Genomic DNA, 20,515 nt, shown 5'->3' with positions numbered 1-20,515 from the left:
AAAAATCGGACGTTGAGTAGGTTTAGAACTTGGGGTAAAGTGTAAATAGAGAATCATTCTTTGTGACTTTTAGTTTAGAGGGGTGTCAAAATCGTTTAGTTCAGGGGCCACATACAGCCCAAGTTGATCTGAAGTGAACAGTAAAATCATAACATAATAACCTATAAATAACGACTACTCTACGTGTTTCCTTTTGTTTTAGTGCAAAAAAAGTACAAAAAAAAGTAGAAGTACATTCGGAAATGTTCATATTTAATTAACCATCTTTCTAACAAAAACAGCTGTTGTATTTTCGCCATGATGAGTCTCATAGTGGGGCAGAATATTTTACTCTTAAGCCCTGAAACCTGCTGCGAACACACCAAACACATAGGTTACCCATTCACCTGACATAGAATGAAATGTTTATATGTTTGTATGCAGGGGTGTAGTGCTAGTGTTAGCAGTGATGGAGCGCATCTGTTACGCATGCACATGTATGGTTAGCACCAAGCGGCAAACTCCGGTCTCAAACGATGAAGCCAATGCGGAAGTGCTATAAACTGCAATACATCGAAAATCCGCTTGAGGCTGGCTGCAGAAACACCGGAAACCACATAGATATGAATGGGATAAAGACGATCTTTGCAGCATTAATAAACATGTTTACAGCCTGGTTCAAACAACGGCTCGGCCCTACAAAGCTAATCTCTCTAATGGCACACACTGTACAAGGGGTGAATTTTTTTCTAACGTGACGGTTCAGAAGATCTTAAGATTACGAGTTTTTCCCAAATAAGGACATGACTGATGTGACTCCCGGTCGGGAACACACAGCCATTGGCTAAGAGGCTCACACTACGTCACACTCTGCCTAGTTGAGTTCCACATTACCAATATGGCTGCTGCCGTCGATTGGCTTCAAAACAGCTCTCAGGAACAAGGTGACGTCACGGATACTACGTCCATATTTTATACAGTCTATGGTTAGCACGCACACAATATGTGGCCCCTTTCGAAGATTGTGGATCCACCGTTCAAATGTGACAAATGTACATATGCGTAAACTCTAGTGCTGATTGGATCATAAAGCAATCTTAAAAAGTCTTCTGTATTTCTACCGGATTATGCAAACAGCAAGTAATCTATCTTTTTACTTTGAGAAAAAAAGTCGTGGAGCACCGTTCTGGTGTGCTCCGTGAGCACTTCGATTTTTTGTGACCCCCAGAGGACTAATTTGAAATATTAGTTATTTTTATTAAAAATTGCAGTTACTTACTTCTCTGTAATTTTTTCACTTTGCAAAGTCATCCCGCGGGCCAGATTGGCACCTCTGGCGGGCTGGTTGTGGCCCTCGGGCCGCATGTTTGACACCTGTGGTTTAGACTCTTCAGTGAAACAGTTTTAGGTTTACGTATTCACGTAAGAGTCACAAATGACAATGAACACCAGATATTGCAATTTACTGAAAGCATTATCTGCGTAGTATAGTGGAACAACCTCATGTCCGTTTATCCACAAAACACACAACATACCAACAACCATATATAAAGGGTGGTGAATTCTGTAAGCGTTACACATGTTTAAATCATGTAATCAATACAAACTCATTAAGGTTAGCAATGTTATAAAATATTGAAAACACGTTATTGTCTTAAACGTGAACCTTACACCTTCAGAAGTTTAGATACCCCAATTTTTCAGTGATAAGGGTAACAATACTATATGGACACAGGCTATTTCAGTCTCCCTCACTCACCCCAATTAGTAACTATGTTGTATGCTACAAAAAAACAACAGATTACCTATCTGGTAAAAATCTAAAGCATGTAAAGGAGATAGGCACATGATAAAGATTCATTTGTAAGTTAGTTTAAGCATGTCTGTAGTGCTCTGTGTAACACCACAGTTTGAATTAGCCAACCTATGAAAGAATGGGTAACAAACAACAGACTGTTAAAAAGGGTTCACAAGTTTATGGACAACGGTAATTCAATAAATTACAATAGGTACCACTAGAAGACCAGGATTCTGATAAGGGAGCTAAAAGTCTTACAGTTGGGGGAGTGAGGTAAAATGTCTGTGGCCAGATGCACTCAGCTTCCTCTCCCGCATGCAGTCAAGCCAACTGGCATGACAGGATTGCTGTGTGATTATTATTGGCTGACCCACTGTAATGTCAGTGACGGGTGTAGTCCTTATTGGGGGCTCTTCCAGTCAGCTGTGACTCAGGACCATGCAGCTCTCTGAACGCCAACCCAGCCACATCGACTTGCACATGCCACAGCACACCCCCTCTCTGTACACATGATGAACAGAGAAAGTGACTCACTAATTTACAAACATTTCTGCATCATACCAACAATCACTCAAACAGATATTTTCAGTCAAACACACAAACAAGCATAAGGTCTATACCTGCTAATGAGATGATGTGATGATTAAATAGCTGCCGTAGATCAATAATAATAGTGATCAGACTGATAGAGGTTTACCCTGTTACATCTGCCCACATGTGGATTACACTGAGATTGATTGATGATACAAATAGAGATGGGGGCTTCTGTTTGAGATTCTATAAGAAGAGACCAGAGCAGAGGTTACAGATCCAACAGTTGTGCTGTAGCCTTGTACACATCCTGAGGCTAATCTCAGCCTCAGTGCATCTGTACATCCTTGCTGAGACTCTGAAGGCAACTCTTTGATCTCGACCAGCATGGTGTCTCTGTCTTGTGTTAACTCAGTCTGTGAATCCATGGCAACAGCAGCATCAATGGGCTATTCAGAATGGCCTCCGTCCTTCGCCTTTAAGGAACTGCAGTGTTAATCAGGGAAACAAGTTGCGTATTTGATGAGATTTGGTTCCAGGTGAGAAACAAATCTCAGCAAGTCAGCTGCTCACTACAACACTCTACACAATTTCGATCCTGCTCCAGGGTCATGAAACTTAAAATTGAATTGGAAATCTGCAGTTCATATTTTCAATCCTACAACATTATATTCTATATGGAATGTGTTTATACAGTCTCTTATATTAGGGGATCATGATATTACAAAGAAACTCTTTGGATGCATGGTGAAGTTGCAAATTTGTGTGGACATAATCCAAGTTAGAAATTTGTTTGTTTTCTTCATCTCCCTCTGTGGTAGCTCATTGAATATTTCTAATGGGCCAATCAGTCACTGGTACTTGACATTGAACATGGGAAATGTAACCAGAAACCTTAATCCTTAACTAATCTTCACATTTGTTTTTAAAATAGACACTCATTATATAAATAAGATAATATTTTCTTCAACTGTGGCTAACAATGAGCATTTTTTACCTCCAGCTTCCAACATCAGTGTTGGATTTTCATTTGAAATGTGCTACTGTTCTCTGAAGGCTACATCTGGTCTTCTGTCCTGCAAAATGCTTGGATCCTCTGCGTTTCAAACCTATTGATTATCTTCTCAAGACTGGTGTGCATGTTTACACACTGTTTATTGTGATTGTCTGAGATTGAGTCCCTAATAAAAAAAAAATCACACTAGGCCCTTCACTGCAAACCACAATAAACCTACAATTATAACACTGTACAGTGCAGACATTGATTCAATATCCTGCATACAATATAATCAAATGTTCAAATCAAAACTGTTAAGAATTGTGCTCACGACTATCATTTTCATTTCAAGAAAGACGTGATAATATATCCAAGATATACCATCATCTGCAATAACATCATAACCAAATATTATGCATCCAATAAAGACTGTTTTTGTTGAATCTAGGATAACTATTTGGGAAAATTATTATAGCTTTTTGACAGTGTCATTTTTATCTATTTTAAAACAAAAAAAACAATAATTCTCAAGGGGACCCTTGAAATTACACACAATTCTGCTAACAGCCTCCATCAATACATGTTCATTTGAAGGGGTTTGATATTTGGAAACAGGTCAGCTGAGCCTGAAGCTGAATCTGTTGGGCCTAGTAGGGGCAGGGGCAGGTAAAAGTGATTTAATAGGCTTAAATAATATAAAAGAGAAACACAGAAATGTCTTGGGAGAAGAAACTAGGTGTAAGAAACTAAGGTGAGAGAAGGTAGTTTATTTCACATAGCCTAGTAGAAGTTAATTTGGGATTTTTATTTGTGTTTTGTTGCTAAGAACAAGAACAGTGAAAGAAAAAGTTACATTCATAAGAACACAGTAAAGGCAATGTTCACTCGTGGCAATTTGTTAATAATGTAATTTAAATAAAGGTTAATATTGTTAAAGCTCCTGCCAGTCACAAGCTCATAGAATCATTTTAGCCCCCCCCACACTCAGTTTTTTGGTAGAACTTGAAAGAGCTTGATGATGTATAGTTGCATCGCCAGATTTATTAAATTCGTATGATACACTGAGTTACATTCATGAATGTATTGAGATTGTTGCCAAGCTTTGGTCGTCGTAGCTCCCAATTTTACAACTGAAAAATTGATGTGAATGTGTTGGGTTTCGCTCTTTTCTTCCTCATCTCCCCCTGACGCATTATCAATCAGCTAATTAATTTGCACAGCTAGGGGAGCAGCACATCTTGTGTACGGTTTATTGCTGGCATCCTCTAGAAGGTTCCATTTATGGACTATATATATATCCTCCTGAGACCTGGCAATTCATTTTTGTCCTCAGTGGAGGACATGAATTTTAGCCATGTAAGTTAAGCACCATATATGCAATCAGTAAAATCACTACTGTCCTGTCAAGAGGACATCCTGGGCCTTCTAATGATGTCTCACTTGTGGGGGTGTGGCCAACAGAGCACAATAACTCTCTTTTCAAAATGGCTGCAATCTCAACTTCCACATTTTATGGCACCAAAGGAGGTGAGGAATCATTATTTTTTGCAGATAACATGTTTCTCTTGCTAATAATCAAATTGATTCTTCAATGTAAGAGTCTTAACCTCAATTTAGTAAGATTTCACAAATGTAAAGTCATTTTAACCCTTTCAAAACACAACTTTTATTCAGTGTCCTTTGTAGTGGTCAGCAGGACTAAATACATCTGTGTTTAACCAATTTCAGTACTGCTGACCAGCAGAGGGCTGAGTGAGGCTGAGAGGATTTTACCTGCACACAGACGCACACGAATCACACATGCACACGTACACATGCGCGCGCGCGCACACACACACACACACACACGCGCGCGCGCGCATAGACACACGCACACACACACACGCACGCACATACATACATGCAATCAGTTAAAAGTTTGATTTTGATTTAGGTGACTATTAACGGGTGAGAATGCAGTTTAAAATTATATGTTAATGTTCTGATGTGTTCCCACCATGTAAGTGTTTTAATATTCATGAAATATCCAGAAATCTTAACAGAAATACACAAATCCTTGACTGATCTTCACATTTGTTTTTAAAATAGATACTTCTTATCTAGATAAGATAAGATTTTCTTCAACTGTGGCTAATAATGAGCATTTTTTTTTTTACCTCCAATCTTCACATTTGATAACGTAAATACACAAATCCTTGACTAATCGTTGAACGTTTTTTTTGGACTCAGCCAACATCACAGAAAAACAACGCAGCCATCAGACTCAGAGACAAAAAGACAAACAAGATTTTTGACACCTAGTCGATAGTCTGAATAAATAAATAGATAGTACACAATTAAAAATAAATAATTGTATAAATAGTAATTAGGATAATAATAAAAATAATAACAACAATAACAATAATAATAATAATAACAACAATAATAATAATAATAATAATAATAATAATAATAATAATAATAATAAAAAACGCACAGTAAACTTAAAGAAAAATAAGTCAATAAAATAAAATAGTAATAATTATGTATATCACAAATCAGCCCATCAGAGAGTTAGACAAAAAGAAACGAAGCAACAGGCGCCCACCTTATCTGGAAAAGATCAGTTTTTAACTGTAATCTCGCAGTTATACTCTCCATATAGAAACTGTCCTTCAACTTGTTCTTCCAATGTGTGAAGATGATACAAATTAAATAAACAACATTTTTGGAATGTGTTTTGCTGTAATGTGTTTCTTTTAACCACAATACTTATATTATCTAGAAAAAATAATGATATCAAAACCTTTTTTCTTCTGAGTCTCACATATCTTCCCTCGATGAACCCTGAATCCGAAAGTGGATTACTGATTTCTACTTCCTATACTGGCAACCTGCATGTTGTTCAGGGGGAGGCGCTAGTCCGCAGTAGTTTCTGGAAGGAACCTCATGCTTGCACCATGGAGAAAGTGAGTGCCCTGTAACTCTTCATAATCTGTCTTTTCTTATCGTCGTATCTTGAGATACAGTGATATATCCCCCAAAGAATCTCAAATGTAACGAAGCTCCGCTACAAGGAGTTCATAGTAGATGTGGTTAGCTTCCTCTTTAAACTGGTACTTGACTGTTTGCTAACATCCCACTGCTAGCCAGCGTGTTAGTTAGCATGAATCTGGTAGTAATTATTTAGCATGTGTTTTATTACACCTTATTTGTCTTGACTGTGTTGTTAGACACGAGATGTTTGGATGGTTAACCTGAAACGTGACTGAACTGGACACTAAATGAAGAGCAAACTTAGCTAGTAGTGGATCATTTGGGTAACTTGCGATTGTGGCTAATATGTGATTGCTCGCTACAAGGTTAGCTCGCTGTTAAGCTAACGCATACAACTGAAGTTTATCATAGCTGCATTGTCATCGGAACAATATCATGGATGGTTCTGCATTCCATGGTTAATATATGAAACAAAGAAGATGGCTCACTTATTGTTTATCACCGGCAAGACATCATATCTAATGTAATTTCCTAGTTAGCAAATCGCCGTTTCACACCTTACTTTCGCTCCCAATGTGACCGCTGTCATTTATCACAACGGACACAGACAAGCCACTATTAAACCTCAATCTGCATTTCTAAAACGGTCTGTTGGTGGACCTACACTTCAAACTGCGGCAGTGTGTGGCACATGCTGCAGGAGTATTTTTGGCTCGGCCTCAGTGTTGCCCTCCACTGTCTGCACTCAGACCGGAGGATCTTTCTAGATGCACACGAGCTGCTGGCTGCGTCCCGTGGAGACACTTCAAGATGTTTTATTGCTCGATAGACATTTTTTGTGAATGAAACATCTTCTTTTTCGTTTTCATGCCTGCACAGTGGTCACAATCTTCGGTACTGTCACTTTTCAGTGATGTACAGGTCAAAAGAGGGCACGTGAGGGCAGATAAAGGAGTTTGTACTATTAAGAATTACAGCCAGGGCCAGAAGAGAACATAAACAATCCTGAGTTCACTTAGATTTTCATTTCCTCACTGTAGAACTGTGGTTACATTGAACATTAAACTTATAGTTACTGTTCCCATTGAAAATATTAGGGGTGTAACAATTCTTTTTAACGATTCGATTCACGATTCGTGGTTGCTGATACGATTAAAGGACGATATTGGTTCATTTAGATCAGGGGTTCCCAAACTTTTCAGCCCGTGACCCCCAAAATATAAATGCCAAAGACTTGCACCCCCACTGTCCCTCAAAGTGATTTAATGTGGCTTCATTTAGCTGGTCTGCAGAAAATTAGCCTACCTATATGAGCATGTGGATGTGTTTCATGTGTTGTTATGAATTAATCTACTGATGCTTTTGATAATTAACTGTTCACTAACACTAAACTTAGGAGTCAACTGACAAAAAGAAAGGCAGAAAATTCATTACATTTTCTCTTATCAAGGTTTCATTTCAAGCTTAGCTACTATTTTTGTAAATATTCTTTACTATTATGGGTAAAATGGACTATTTTAAATAATTTGGAAAAAAAAAAACAAATATTCTGGAAGACATCTCATGACCCCACACTTTTGTCCCGCGACCCCCTAGGGGGTCCGGACCCACACTTTGGGAACCCCTGATTTAGAACGAGATGATCCGAAACGATTCAGTGAATTGAAATCGATTCAGTAACTTTTCAGCCAAAAATTCAACCAGTGTGACTGTGAAATAAATACCTTGATACCGGACAGTCATAGATTCCTGATGTTTCTTGTAAGGGAATCAGGTATATGTTAACAATGGATATAAACCAAGGGAGAGGTTCCGGTGGCTGGTGGTGAGGCTTTCAGCAGTGTGACTGCCCCCTGGTGGCTGGCAGCAGTATAGGTCAAAAAATCTGTCAAACTTTGAAAAATAAATACACGTCGTACGAATGTTTCTCACATCCATATTCTGTGGTGATATGTAGTTAATATTTGACTGTTTTGTGTCCAAGGCCTCTTTTTCTGAAAAGTTTCTTTTCGTTAGTTATTAGAGTTTAAAAAAACGGGTTTTACTTCCGGGTTGCCTTTGATTCACAGCCGCCGTGGAGTGAAACACAGCGTCTTATTACGCTACGCTGTAGGGCGGAGCTTATTACAGTGGCTTCACAGGCTCTGGCTGCACAATGGCGGCGCCCGGGAGAGGGATTTTTTTTGCTTCAGAACCGAAGAGGCGGAGCAACACTGTCCATTTTTATTTACAGTCTATGATATAAACAAACAAGACCTGAGGCTTCTGCAGCGCTGATGTTACCATGCGCTGCTGCTGCAGTGGGAATGCTGCGAGAGGTGCCTGGACAGTCGGCGTTGTGGGAAATCCCATGGCGCCTTAGTAGGTGGTTGGATGGATTTGTTGTGTTGCTGTGGTACTTTATTTGACTTTTACATATCCTACAAACAGCGAGCGACTTATTTAGAACATCTGGACCATAATCATTACGGTCCAGTGTGTGTGGCTTAATAATTTCTCGCTCGGCAGCTTCTCCTCTGCCATCTGCCACGCTATGTTTTGTTGTCTGCTGGTGCGTGGCGATGACATCACAGACAGGCAGCCTGAATTGAGTAACGTTTAACGCCTTTATCATTAAATGAGCAAAAAACACACATCCATATAAAGTCTGCCGTGCTTAAATCCAATGCGTTATTTCCTAGTATCGATACAATCGATTTATTACCTATTAAAATGATGTTAGATCGATATATGTTGCCCGGAAGGCCAACTTGCTGAGCACAGATTGATGTAGTCTGATCGTAGGAATATAAATCCATACATCGATGTAGTAGATTAATCGTTACACCCCATAAAAATAGATATGGCTTGCTATGAATACTTTATTAAAACTTATTATTAGTAGCCCCGTAAAGGTTATGAAAACCATTTTCTGTCATGTTTACAGTGTAAGACAAGGTCCCATTTTGTTTTTGATAGTCATCCTATTGGTGTGTGTGACATGGATAATGCATCATGGACTGACATTTTACAAAGTATCACCAAAAACAACCAGCTCTCACTAAATGGATCTTCTTGTGCAGCTAATGTTTGAGGTTTAAGGAATAAAAAAAAGTAGTGTTTTAGAAAGTAGTTTAAAGTATAGCCCTTGTTTTTCAAGTAAGCAGCTACTTGGTAGAATGACTTTGTGTCATTCTTAATGTGACTATGTCTGACTCACAATTTGTCAGAGTTGGATCTGGTTGGATGTTTCGATAAACTACAACATACAGAATTGTAGTGAAACAGAAATAGACATTTTAACTGTGCAAAAGTACATCACACTAAAACTCATGTTTTTGTTGCCTATTGTTTATCACAACCTCACAGAGCATTTAATGCCAGTCCTCTACCTCTACCTGATGTTTTAGAGTGTGCACTTTAAATTTGGTCTACTGATTGGGAGGGAAAGCCGTGCCAGTCAACACTTCTTCTTTGATTGGTATTGCGGTCATGAACTGTCAGTGTCTTATTGTGTAGTCTTCAAATAAAGCCAGAGGGGTTTCAGAGCCTCTTTTTATAACGGAGTACTGCTTTCTCCTACTTGTGTGTTTGTCACATTCTGCAGAGCAGCTTGATAACTTGTCAAAATACAACAGGCAAACAAGTGACAAGATGTTGCAAAGCAGTCCGTACATTAATAGAATTCTTCAGTCTGTACTGTCTGTGGCAGTGACAGTATACTTTCTCTTTTTGTTGCTATAGCACACATTGAAACACTCTGTCTATTCTAGCCAGTTAAAATGTCCTAAGCTACCAAATTAGTTTATTTTTGGACTGGCTGCAATCCAGTTCTCCATACACCAACACTATTAAGTATGCTAGGAAAAAGTATTTTCAGTGGAATATTCAGTGGCAGATCATGTCGTCCAGCTACAATTGACCCTCACTGTCCTGCTATACTCTGGGAAACTGTGTTCAGCTCTTGAGTGACCCAGCACTTGGTACTTTGGTCATTAGTTTGGTGATGTTAATTGTTGATGATGATAATGGAAAGTCTTTAATAGTTTCGTTGCTTCATTGTAGATGTTCCTTATTTTACAAAAAACAAACAAAAAAAATCCTTATTTACTTTGTGCACTGCCTTTACACTGCTTGGCAATACCTGCATCCAAATGGACTTGAAGCACTTTGTTACTCTTACTTATCTTGTTTCCTCTTGTCTAGATCTTTGCTTGTGTTGTTCTTGTTCTCGTATGTACATCGCTTTGGATAAAAGCGTCTGCTAAATGACATCGTAACATTGTAATATGAAAAAGTAATATTGATCTTCAGTTTTCTGCACAGTGCATGCTACGTCACATTTACTAATCCACAAAGGAAGCACAGCAGTGAGTGGTGCTCAAAATGTTTTAAACAATATTAAAACCTAGCAATATAGATTAAACTGGATGTTGGGGAGAAGGGGTAAAAATTCAAAGAGCAATTTTACAACAAAGTAGTGTACTCAAAATGTGTGCATTCTTCATATCATGTACTTAACAGTAGTATGCATCTGAAGTACACATCAGAGCTAAAAGAAGAATGCAAATGTTTACCTCCTAGGGCTGACATTTTTAAATCAATCAATCAGACTTTATTTATAAAGCGCTTTTCATACAATGATATTGTAGCACAAAGTGCTGTACAAAAATGATAAAAAATAAAATAATTAATAAAAAAAAGATATACAAAAAAAGGGAAAAAAAGCCCCCCCCCCCCCTTCTAATCACAACCCAGCCGACCCCAAAACCCACCCACTATCCTAAGGTGAAGAACACAATATATGCAACAATAATAATAAAAATAAAATAGATAAATAAAGACAATTAAAAATAAGTTGCTGAACGAACTGAGGAAATGCTCTCATGATATCTTAATGAGGAAACACGAGGTAAAATAAAATGTTAAAACTCAACACAAGAAATTAAAATCACCAAAATAAAATTCATAACTAAGATAATAAAAAACTAAAATATTAAGCCATAAAGACAAATAAGATGCGATACTTAAAAAATAAATAAAACAGAATAAAAAGTGACCAAAATTTGAACTAGATGATAAATAAATAAACTGTTATGAGAATGAAACTCAGTTAAAAGCGAGACTAAAAAGGTAGGTCTTGAGTTTGCTCTTAAAAATGTTCTTCTTATTCTAACTAGCTCATTCCTGTTATGAGTGTTAGTCTTTTATTCTTTGTTTCTCATTTGATCTCTACACTAATGGACTTATCATTAACAATTTGGTCATCTTCTTTTCTGGCTCACAGAGTAGGTTTTGCCCTCCTTACCGTAAAGTGCATTTAACATGAAGACGCATTATCACTTGCCATCACTACCGCACCTATCATGAACAGCTGAGTGGTTGTTTCTTCCTGCAGTTCTGCTAGCAGCAGCTGTTTAAGATGTCTCCTCCAGAGTCAGATCTATATTGGGGGATTGTTTTCTTTTGTGTAGGAGTTCTATAGAAGTCAGACCCGGAGAGATAAAGTGTCTGAAGAATGTTTCCCTTCCTGTTTGATTTAATTGCACCTTACTCTGTCACAGGTCTCAGCATTAAAAGACCAGGGCAACAAGGCACTGAGTGCAGGGAACATTGATGAGGCTGTACGCTGCTACACTGAGGCCTTGGCTCTCGACCCTTCAAACCATGTCCTCTTCAGCAACCGCTCAGCCGCCCACGCCAAGAAAGGAAACTATGAGAATGCTCTCCAGGATGCATGTCAGACCATCAAGATCAAGCCTGACTGGGCAAGGTGAGAAGTCTTTGTTGTCCCATTATTCTGTTGACAAGGTTTTTAGGAATTTAAACATAAACTGGCATTTCAAATTCTTTCATTCTTGATAACCAGGGCTACTCCCGAAAAGCTGCAGCTTTGGAGTTTCTTGGCCGTTTGGAGGACGCCAAAACAACTTACCAAGAGGGAATCCGGAAAGAGCCAAATAATCAGCAGCTAAAGGAGGGCTTACAGAACATTGAGGCCCGGCTTGCAGGTAAAAGACTGTGGGATTTATGTCTCTTTTTTCCACGGTGAAAGTGGCACTACAATATAAAAACTGTGTGACTCACTTATACCTCCTACTTGCTTAGAGGATTTAGAGTTGACTGCTGAGGGATCACTAAAGTAAATCATATTGTGAGTGCAGGTTTTTAAAAAGAGAGTCGGCAGCCTCAGAGGATTTGAGAGTTGGGATTCATATAGATAAAGGACAAGTAGTAGGGGTCACACAGGAGAGAGAAGTGTCTGGAAGTTGGTCCTGGACTGATGAAAGATGGCTGAGTATATTACGGCATCATTTGATCATGTTAATCCAGCTAATAACCCTTATGTTTTCCATTCCCCAGAGAAATCAATGATGAATCCCTTCGCCATGCCCAACCTGTATCAGAAGCTGGAGAATGATGCTCGAACCCGTGAGCTGTTGTCAGACCCCACTTACAGAGAGCTCCTGGAACAGCTCAGGAATAAACCATCAGAGCTTGGCACGTATGTAGCTTATCTATTTTTTTCTGAATTAAGATTAAAAAAAAATGTCCTGAAGCGGGTATAACAAAATTATTAGCCTGTCACACTTTTACTTCACTCTTCACATTCCACTGATTTTATCCTGACATTAACGCCAGGAGCTGCACATTGCTGACAAGTGATCAGCAGAAGTGGGTGGTCGAGTCTTGGCAAATTGGTCATTGGCAATAGATCCATATCTCACAGGTATTATGGCCCTTTTCCACTACACAGTTCCAGCCCTACTCGACTTGCCTCGACTCTACTCGGTTTGGGTTTCTTTTCCACCAGCCCGAGTACTGACTCACGGTGGGTGGGGTCGTCATAACACAGCTGTGCAAACTGCGTTCACGTCATTTTGAACGCGACACAAATACAACAATCACAAACAATGGAGGACATAAAGGCAATTGTGTACTTGCTAACCCTAACCTTGTCAACTGACCACGGAGAAACTTTGCGTGCAAACATTGTACAGTACTTTTTAAAAAAATGGCGGGTTTGATTCCTGTGTTGGGCGTTGCGCTCATGACTCTTCGGTGACGACATTCTCTGACCGATCAGTGTCAGTGGCAGTCCGTTGACGTCACCTTTTAGTATCGGCTCAGCTTGCTTGGAACCAGAGCAGAGCAGGCACGAGAAAGTGGTTTCTGACACAGGGTACAGCCCGTGGAAACGCAACACAAGTCAAGTCGAGTAGAGTAGGGCTAAGACGGGCCGGTGAAAAAGGGCCATTAGTGTTGCTGTAAGCTAGGCTCAGCTAACGCACTCGAACTCGACATGATGAAAACAGATGTTACTAGAAAGAGCTACACAGTTACACAGAATCTGCACAATGTGGACCAAAGGCAATAGGAAGCTTTATACAGGAAGTCAGTTTTTTCCCTTGGGGACTCTCCAAAATAGACTGTCTTGTAAACTGGTGAGACTTATATTATGGATTTTAAAGTAAATGAGTCCCCCATATCCTGCCTGTTCTACTCCCATGTTTAGTACACCTTGTGTATACTAAACAAAATATTTCTATTAGTTTATGATGGGTTGGACACAATCTTCAGCTGTGAAAAACATGAATGGTAGTACTGATGAATATTGTTTCTAATTGCTAATAGAATATGAAATATGAAAGTAGGCCCAGTGCTATTTCATACATCTGTTTAGGTAATGATGAGGTTAGATAACAATAAGGGTCACCAATTGTTCTGTAAATATATCATAAGTATTTATAAATCCAAAATGAGTCTAAATCCTAACAATTTAAACCTGTTATTATAAGCTTTCAAATTGTAAAACTTTGAGTAGCGATGAATAGGACGTTAGAAAATGCATTTGTTTTCCTGAATGCCTTACAGAAAGCTGCAGGACCCCAGAGTGATGACCACCCTCTCTGTTCTGCTGGGTCTTAACCTCTCCGAGATGGAAGAGGAAGAGGAGCCCACTCCCCCTCCTCCACCCAAACCAAAAGAGACTCAGCCGCCTCCTCCCAAAGAGGAAGACCTTCCTGAAAACAAGAGAAAGGTAAATCCCTTCATTACACCCTTCACCTAAATCAATTTCCAGCCATATTGTCCCACCTAATGGATTTCTATTCTTACTTTTTAATCCTCTTATTTCCATTTTTTAACAGGCCTTAAAGGAAAAGGAGCTCGGGAATGCTGCATATAAGAACAAGGACTTTGCAACAGCATTGAAACATTATGAAGAGGCAGTCAAACACGACCCCACAAACATGACGTATATATCTAATCAAGCAGGTATGATTTCTCAGGCGTTGGCATGTGAATACATACATATATGATCAAACTGATACCAAAGGGCTTAGAAACCAAATCATTCAAAATGTAGTTCAAGTGAACACACTGAATTTGTCTCTGGAAAGAAGTCTCCTTCCCATCAAACTTTGAGTCCGTTGGAGTCACTGACACTCGACTTATCACCACAAGTGAATCTGCAGCTTGGAACTAATAAAAATGAACAACACATTTTAAATGCAAATAATGACGTAGGCCCAGAAGCTGTAAAGTGAATCACTATCTTCAGAGATAGGAATGCATCATAAATATTAACTCAACAAATGTTTGACCTGTTTTTAACTTTACTGTGTCCCATCAATGTTAAATGTATACTCTTTCTGTTATCCCATTAGCTGTGTACTTCGAGAAGGGAGACTTTGAAAAGTGCAGAGAGCTCTGCGAGAAGGCCATTGATGTTGGCAGAGAGAACCGAGAAGACTACAGACAAATTGCAAAGTGAGTTTTGCACAGTCTTTTATTATTTCTGTCTTTGCATAATCATACGGATCCATGCGCTGCCCCCCAGCATGGAGAGCAGGACTGCTGTTCTGTGGGTTCTTCTTGGGCTCTGAACAAGTGTGGTGATTTGTGTCCAATAACCAGCATTTCATAAGTCAAGTTGTGCTTTACAAGAACCATTGGGTGGCAGTGTTGCTTCATTATTTCTCACTGAACTTTTCCATGACAGATGTAAATGTTATACAAGGATCCAGTCATATGTCTATTGAACTGAATAATTTTCTTGTAGAGCACAACTGCTGCAGCTTCTGTGACTGTGTTTTTTGTGAAATGAGAGCTGGACTCACTGAACTCTCTTTTCCTGTTTGAAAGGGTTCCACATTCACAGGTGTTGGTTGTATGATGTCACCGTGATGTAACATCATTATTTTTTCCCTTCTCTCTTTTATAAAGGGCCTTGGCTCGGATTGGCAACTCGTACTTCAAGGAGGATAAATACAAAGAAGCAGTTCAGTTTTTCAACAAGAGTTTGACAGAGCACCGCACTCCTGACGTCTTGAAGAAGTGTCAACAGGTGTGCTGCTAGCTTCACATTCAACTTACTGAGTCATGTTTTCACTCATCCAGATTTTAGAAGCTGAAACACTTTCTTGAAGTTGTCAGCCCTGAATGTGAACAGAAAATTACAGGTGCATCTCAAGATATTAGAATATTGTGAAAAGGTTATTTTCTTTCAGTTTAATTGAAATAAAGTAAAGTTTCATATGTCTTACAGTCATGACATGTCAAGTGAAATATCTCAGGCCTTATTTTTGTTTTAATTTTAATTTTAATAGCTTGTAGAATCAGAAATCTGGTGTCTGAAATAGTCAGAATATTTCCCAAGATCAACTCAAAAAAAGATTTACAGTACAGAGATGCCCAGCTTCTGGAGAGAGTATATTTTTCCACAATACTTGGTTGAAGCTTCTTTAATATGAAATACTGCATCAATGTTGTGTCGCATGGAGGCAATCAGCCTGTAGCCCCACTGAGGTATCATTCAAGCCCAGTTTGCTTTGATGGTGGCCTTAAGCTCATCTGTATTTTTGGCTCGGGTGTTTCTCATCTTCCCTGTGACAAGTATCCCATAGACTCTCTATTGAGTTACGGTCAGATGAGTCACAGTAATCACAATAATGTAATGGTCAGTAAACCATTTGGTAGTAGTTATTGTGCTGTGGGCAGATGCCAAGTCCAGCTGGAAATGATAATCAGCATCTTCATAAAGCTTGTCAGCAGATGAAAGCATGAAGTGTTCTAAAATCTCCTAGTAGATGGCTGTGTTGACTTTGGAGTTGATAAAACACACGAGCAGGTGACAGGTGGTACCCCAAATCATCACAGACCAGACAAAGACCTTGAATTATGTGCCTCTCCACTCTTCCTCCAGACACCTTGATTTCCAAGTGAAAGAGGTAGGACACTCCTGACGTCTCTGGTTCTGGAGTGGTTTGTTATCAGGAACAGTTATAACTCCTTTCCTGAAGACATCTGTGCATAGCAGCTCTTGGTGCATCGACACCAGCCTCAGTCCACTCTTGTTGTAGGGCTCTCAAGTTCTAGAAAAGACATTTCTTGACAATCCTCTCAAATCTGCAACCATCCCTGTTACTTGTGCACCTTTTCCTAGTTTACATGTAAAAAGTCTAGAATACTTCATTTTTCCCTTATCTAAAATATTGAACTTTTTCACATTATAAGTCGTTGCCGTGCACCTGTAAGCATGAATGAGAGCTTCACTTATACCTTTTATTTTGTAAATGGCTCCACAGGCAGAAAAGATAGTGAAGGAGATGGAAAAACAAGCCTACATCAACCCTGACTTAGCCCTGGAAGAGAAGAGCAAGGGCAATGATGCCTTCCAGAAAGGTGTGTATAGTGGTTGTTTTTGTTGGTCGGCCATTATCTTGGATTCTTATAAGATCCATCATAAATCTGAACTCCCCTTTTCCTTGCCACAGGGGACTACCCATTAGCCATGAAACATTACAGTGAGGCCATCAAGAGAAACCCCCATGATGCCAAACTGTTCAGCAACAGAGCTGCATGCTACACAAAGCTGTTGGAGTTTCAACTTGCCCTGAAGGTACGGTGCATCTGTGTGAAGCATCAGCCAGTTAATGAGTTTCTAACATCACAAAGAAAAAGCCTCTCAATTTCATTAATGACCTTGTGATGTACTTTTTTCAGGATTGTGAAGCGTGCATCAAACTTGAGCCCTCTTTCAGTAAGTTGGAAACATTTGTATTTAATTGTATACAATTATTTCGCTTGAAGAGCTTTCATAAAGGATTTTTTAATGATTGATAACTGTTAACGTTTAGTTTTAGTACCGCTCACTCTGATTTTACACCCTTTTTCAACACATCTGCCCACAGTAAAAGGCTACACACGTAAAGGAGCTGCTTTGGAGGCCATTAAAGATTTTTCAAAAGCTATGGATGCATACCAGAAGGCTTTGGAGCTGGATTCTTCTTCAAAGGTATTTTACAGGTTACTTCAGAGTTACTTCAAAGAACACATTAGTTGTAAAAGAAAGCCAGCGATTTATTGGCTCTTTTTTAAATCTACCTTACCCTTTGGCCATTTGCCTTTTCCCTATTCAGGAAGCGACAGAAGGCATCCAGCGCTGTATGATGAGTCAGACCATGAGGAATGACAGTCCCGAGGAGGTGAAGCAAAGAGCGATGGCTGATCCTGAGGTGCAGCAGATTATGAGTGACCCCGCCATGCGCATGATCCTAGAGCAAATGCAGAAGGACCCGCAGGCACTTAGCGAGTAGGTTTTTCAGCTTTTGTGTAACTTTCTTTTTGCATGAAAACCTTTATAATGAAATGATAATTAATAATGTTTTCCTTTTAATTGCTCCTCAGCCACTTAAAGAATCCAGTTATTGCTCAGAAGATACAGAAACTCATTGATGTCGGACTGATAGCCATTCGTTGATGAAAACCAACACGCAGAAGTGTGCAAGAAACTCCCAAGGCAACAGTGGAACAAATCCCTCCAAAATATTACACCCTCTCTTCTTGCCTTCAAATTCAAAATTATACTGTCCTGAGTCTCACTGAGACTTTGTGTGTATGTCATGTTTTTTTTTTTTTTAATCAGTTTCACAACTTTTACATCGTATTTAAGAAAGCATCTTGTATCTTGTCATCTGGAAAAGTTGGAGTCTCCAAAAAGCCTAACCTTGAACAAATGGATATACGTGTACAAATGCTTCAGTACAGTACAGTGCACCAGCACGCTCCATGTTTAAAGAGGAAATCCACACTAAAGCAGTTCACGTTTTCTTATTAGTTCATGGTTCAAGGATATAAAATGAGAATTACAGATCAACACACAAAATCAAGATTGTAATGTAGATCACAAATTGGAATTGTCAAAAATAGTCTTCTTCTTTACTCTGGTGTTGTCCACTTCAGGCTTGACTAAATATGGTGCTTCAAAATTTGGGTGTCAAGTTTGTTTTCTTTTGTCATTCTCACAGAACTCCGGTGGAGAGCTGAATCATTAACCATTGACCACCAATGTGCAGGTCATAGATCTTTAGGTGTTCTTGGTCTTATTGTTGTTCTTGTGCAAAATAATTTGAAGCCCTGTTTCGAGACACTTTGGTCTTTGGCCTAACTGGTGATATTTGTATAAAGATAAAACCAGGAAATTCTTGAGTGTTTCTGGGATTCAGGTGCTGACAGGACAGGTCCAGACAAACTGTAACCAAGACTGGAAGAATACAACCTATTGTTTTTTTTTAAGAATGTAGGGATGATTTGCCATAATAAAAGTTTCAAGATTGGTCCATTATATAAAGTTCATACAGCGTTTCTGGCTACCACAATGTTTCTGTACCAGTTTTAAAAATAGAAATTAAATCTGTTATGCAGGTGGAAATATCAGCAAAGATTAAGTGGCTGAAATTTTGTTTTTCCCAGGACTAAGCACCCAAACAACCCTCCTGGTATAAATATTTCAATAAACTAGGTAGATTTAGGTTGCTAAACTTTCGTCTACTGGTTGAGTATGGGGATTACAAGTTTTCTCTTTTCATGGTGCATCTTAAATGTTTGTTGTCCTGCCTTAGGGCACTGAAACCTCAGTGTTACCAGTCCCTGCTCTCTAATGTGTACTTGGAACAGCAAATAATTCTTTAAGTAAAATTTAGCCAGCCTTTAAAAGCAACAAACTACTACTCTTCCATTTAAAGAAAATTCAGGAAAAGATACATCTTAAATGTTGATGTTATTACAAGCAGTATGCTACATGTGGCTTCAGATACCTCAAAGTCACCACATGGTCATAGTATCTTTGTGCTGTGATAACTGAGAGACTCAAACTCGTAAGAAAATATCTTTAAAACCTTTTTTTCCCCCTTTCATTTTCACAGCAGATGGATGTGATTTTCAGTTAAACTTGTCACTCAACACAGCTGGAATGGGGATGTGGATGTTCTTCCATCAAAATACCATTATAATAACTTGGACACATCAAATATGAAAGTTTCACATGATGTAAAGTAAACTTTCCCAAGAAGTGTTACTTACTGTTCAAAATACAGTATTTGAATGTAAATTGAATGTATGTGACTTTTCTGTCTAAAAGGGTTTGCTCATTTAGTCATACTGTAGTTTATTGAAGGATTTTAGCACCACATAGAACAGACACACTCCAAAGTGCAATGGAAGAAGTGCTATAAGCATGTGTTGATATTTATGCCTGTCAGTGTCACACTAAGCTTAAAATGACATCTACAATATAGTGTTAATAGACACTGCTGGGTAGGGGTACCATGACAGATATTGCATTGGCACTACTTCACCACAGAAAATGTTCTAATACATTGTGGGGCCCTTAAAAATCACCATAGCTTTTCTCCCCTATATAGCTCCCCTGTGTACAAGATATATTGGCAAAGACTCCTGTACAGTGTGTAGGCCTTCAATTTTTAGTTTAGTTTATTCACACACATCATCACAAATGTACATCTATATATATTCGGTAAACATTTTCACAATGGTTGGATGTGTGGAAAGGTGTGACCCTGAGGAAGCTATTTAAAGCGTTTAATAGTGGGACCAATATCCCACGATTAAAGTGGCAACCTATGGTGGCAACAGACAAGCAACAACAACAAAATACAAACAGACAACAAACACAACAGACAATCCCAGTGTTGTGGTTACATACATAGATGATTAGTGGGTACATTGATATGATCAGTAAATTAAGCATACATTGCCAGAAGTTGCAATTTTAGCTTTTTCTTGAAGATGGAGATGGAGTGTGACATTTTTAACCCATCGTCAAGCTCCTTGTATATCTGGGGCCCTCTGCATACAATGCGAAAGCTGGTTATTCCTCGAAAAGTTGAATGTCAGACTTAAAAAAACAGAAAAGCAGAGACAGGAAGACTGTATTTTTTAACTAATTAAAT

General features: G+C 38.9%; 1 protein-coding gene across 1 annotated transcript; it reads left to right on the top strand.

Annotated features, from left to right (window-relative positions):
• Positions 1 to 6,127: 6,127 nt before the first annotated feature.
• stip1 (stress-induced phosphoprotein 1) lies at positions 6,128 to 19,259 on the top strand. Its single transcript, XM_034684276.1, is given in 14 exon segments — positions 6,128 to 6,253; positions 11,825 to 12,040; positions 12,130 to 12,271; positions 12,624 to 12,765; positions 14,136 to 14,301; positions 14,411 to 14,537; positions 14,930 to 15,032; positions 15,489 to 15,609; positions 16,850 to 16,946; positions 17,039 to 17,163; positions 17,268 to 17,304; positions 17,456 to 17,559; positions 17,684 to 17,856; positions 17,952 to 19,259. Coding segments are annotated over 14 exon segments (1,635 nt in total). The 5' UTR covers positions 6,128 to 6,244; the 3' UTR covers positions 18,025 to 19,259.
• The last annotated feature ends 1,256 nt before the right edge of the window (positions 19,260 to 20,515 follow it).

Source organism: Notolabrus celidotus, chromosome 5 (assembly GCF_009762535.1).
Source record: "Notolabrus celidotus isolate fNotCel1 chromosome 5, fNotCel1.pri, whole genome shotgun sequence".
Classification (NCBI taxonomy): Eukaryota; Metazoa; Chordata; class Actinopteri; order Labriformes; family Labridae; genus Notolabrus; species Notolabrus celidotus.
The sequence above is the reverse complement of the archived record's forward strand: the minus strand, read 5'-3'. Positions and strand labels throughout refer to the sequence as shown.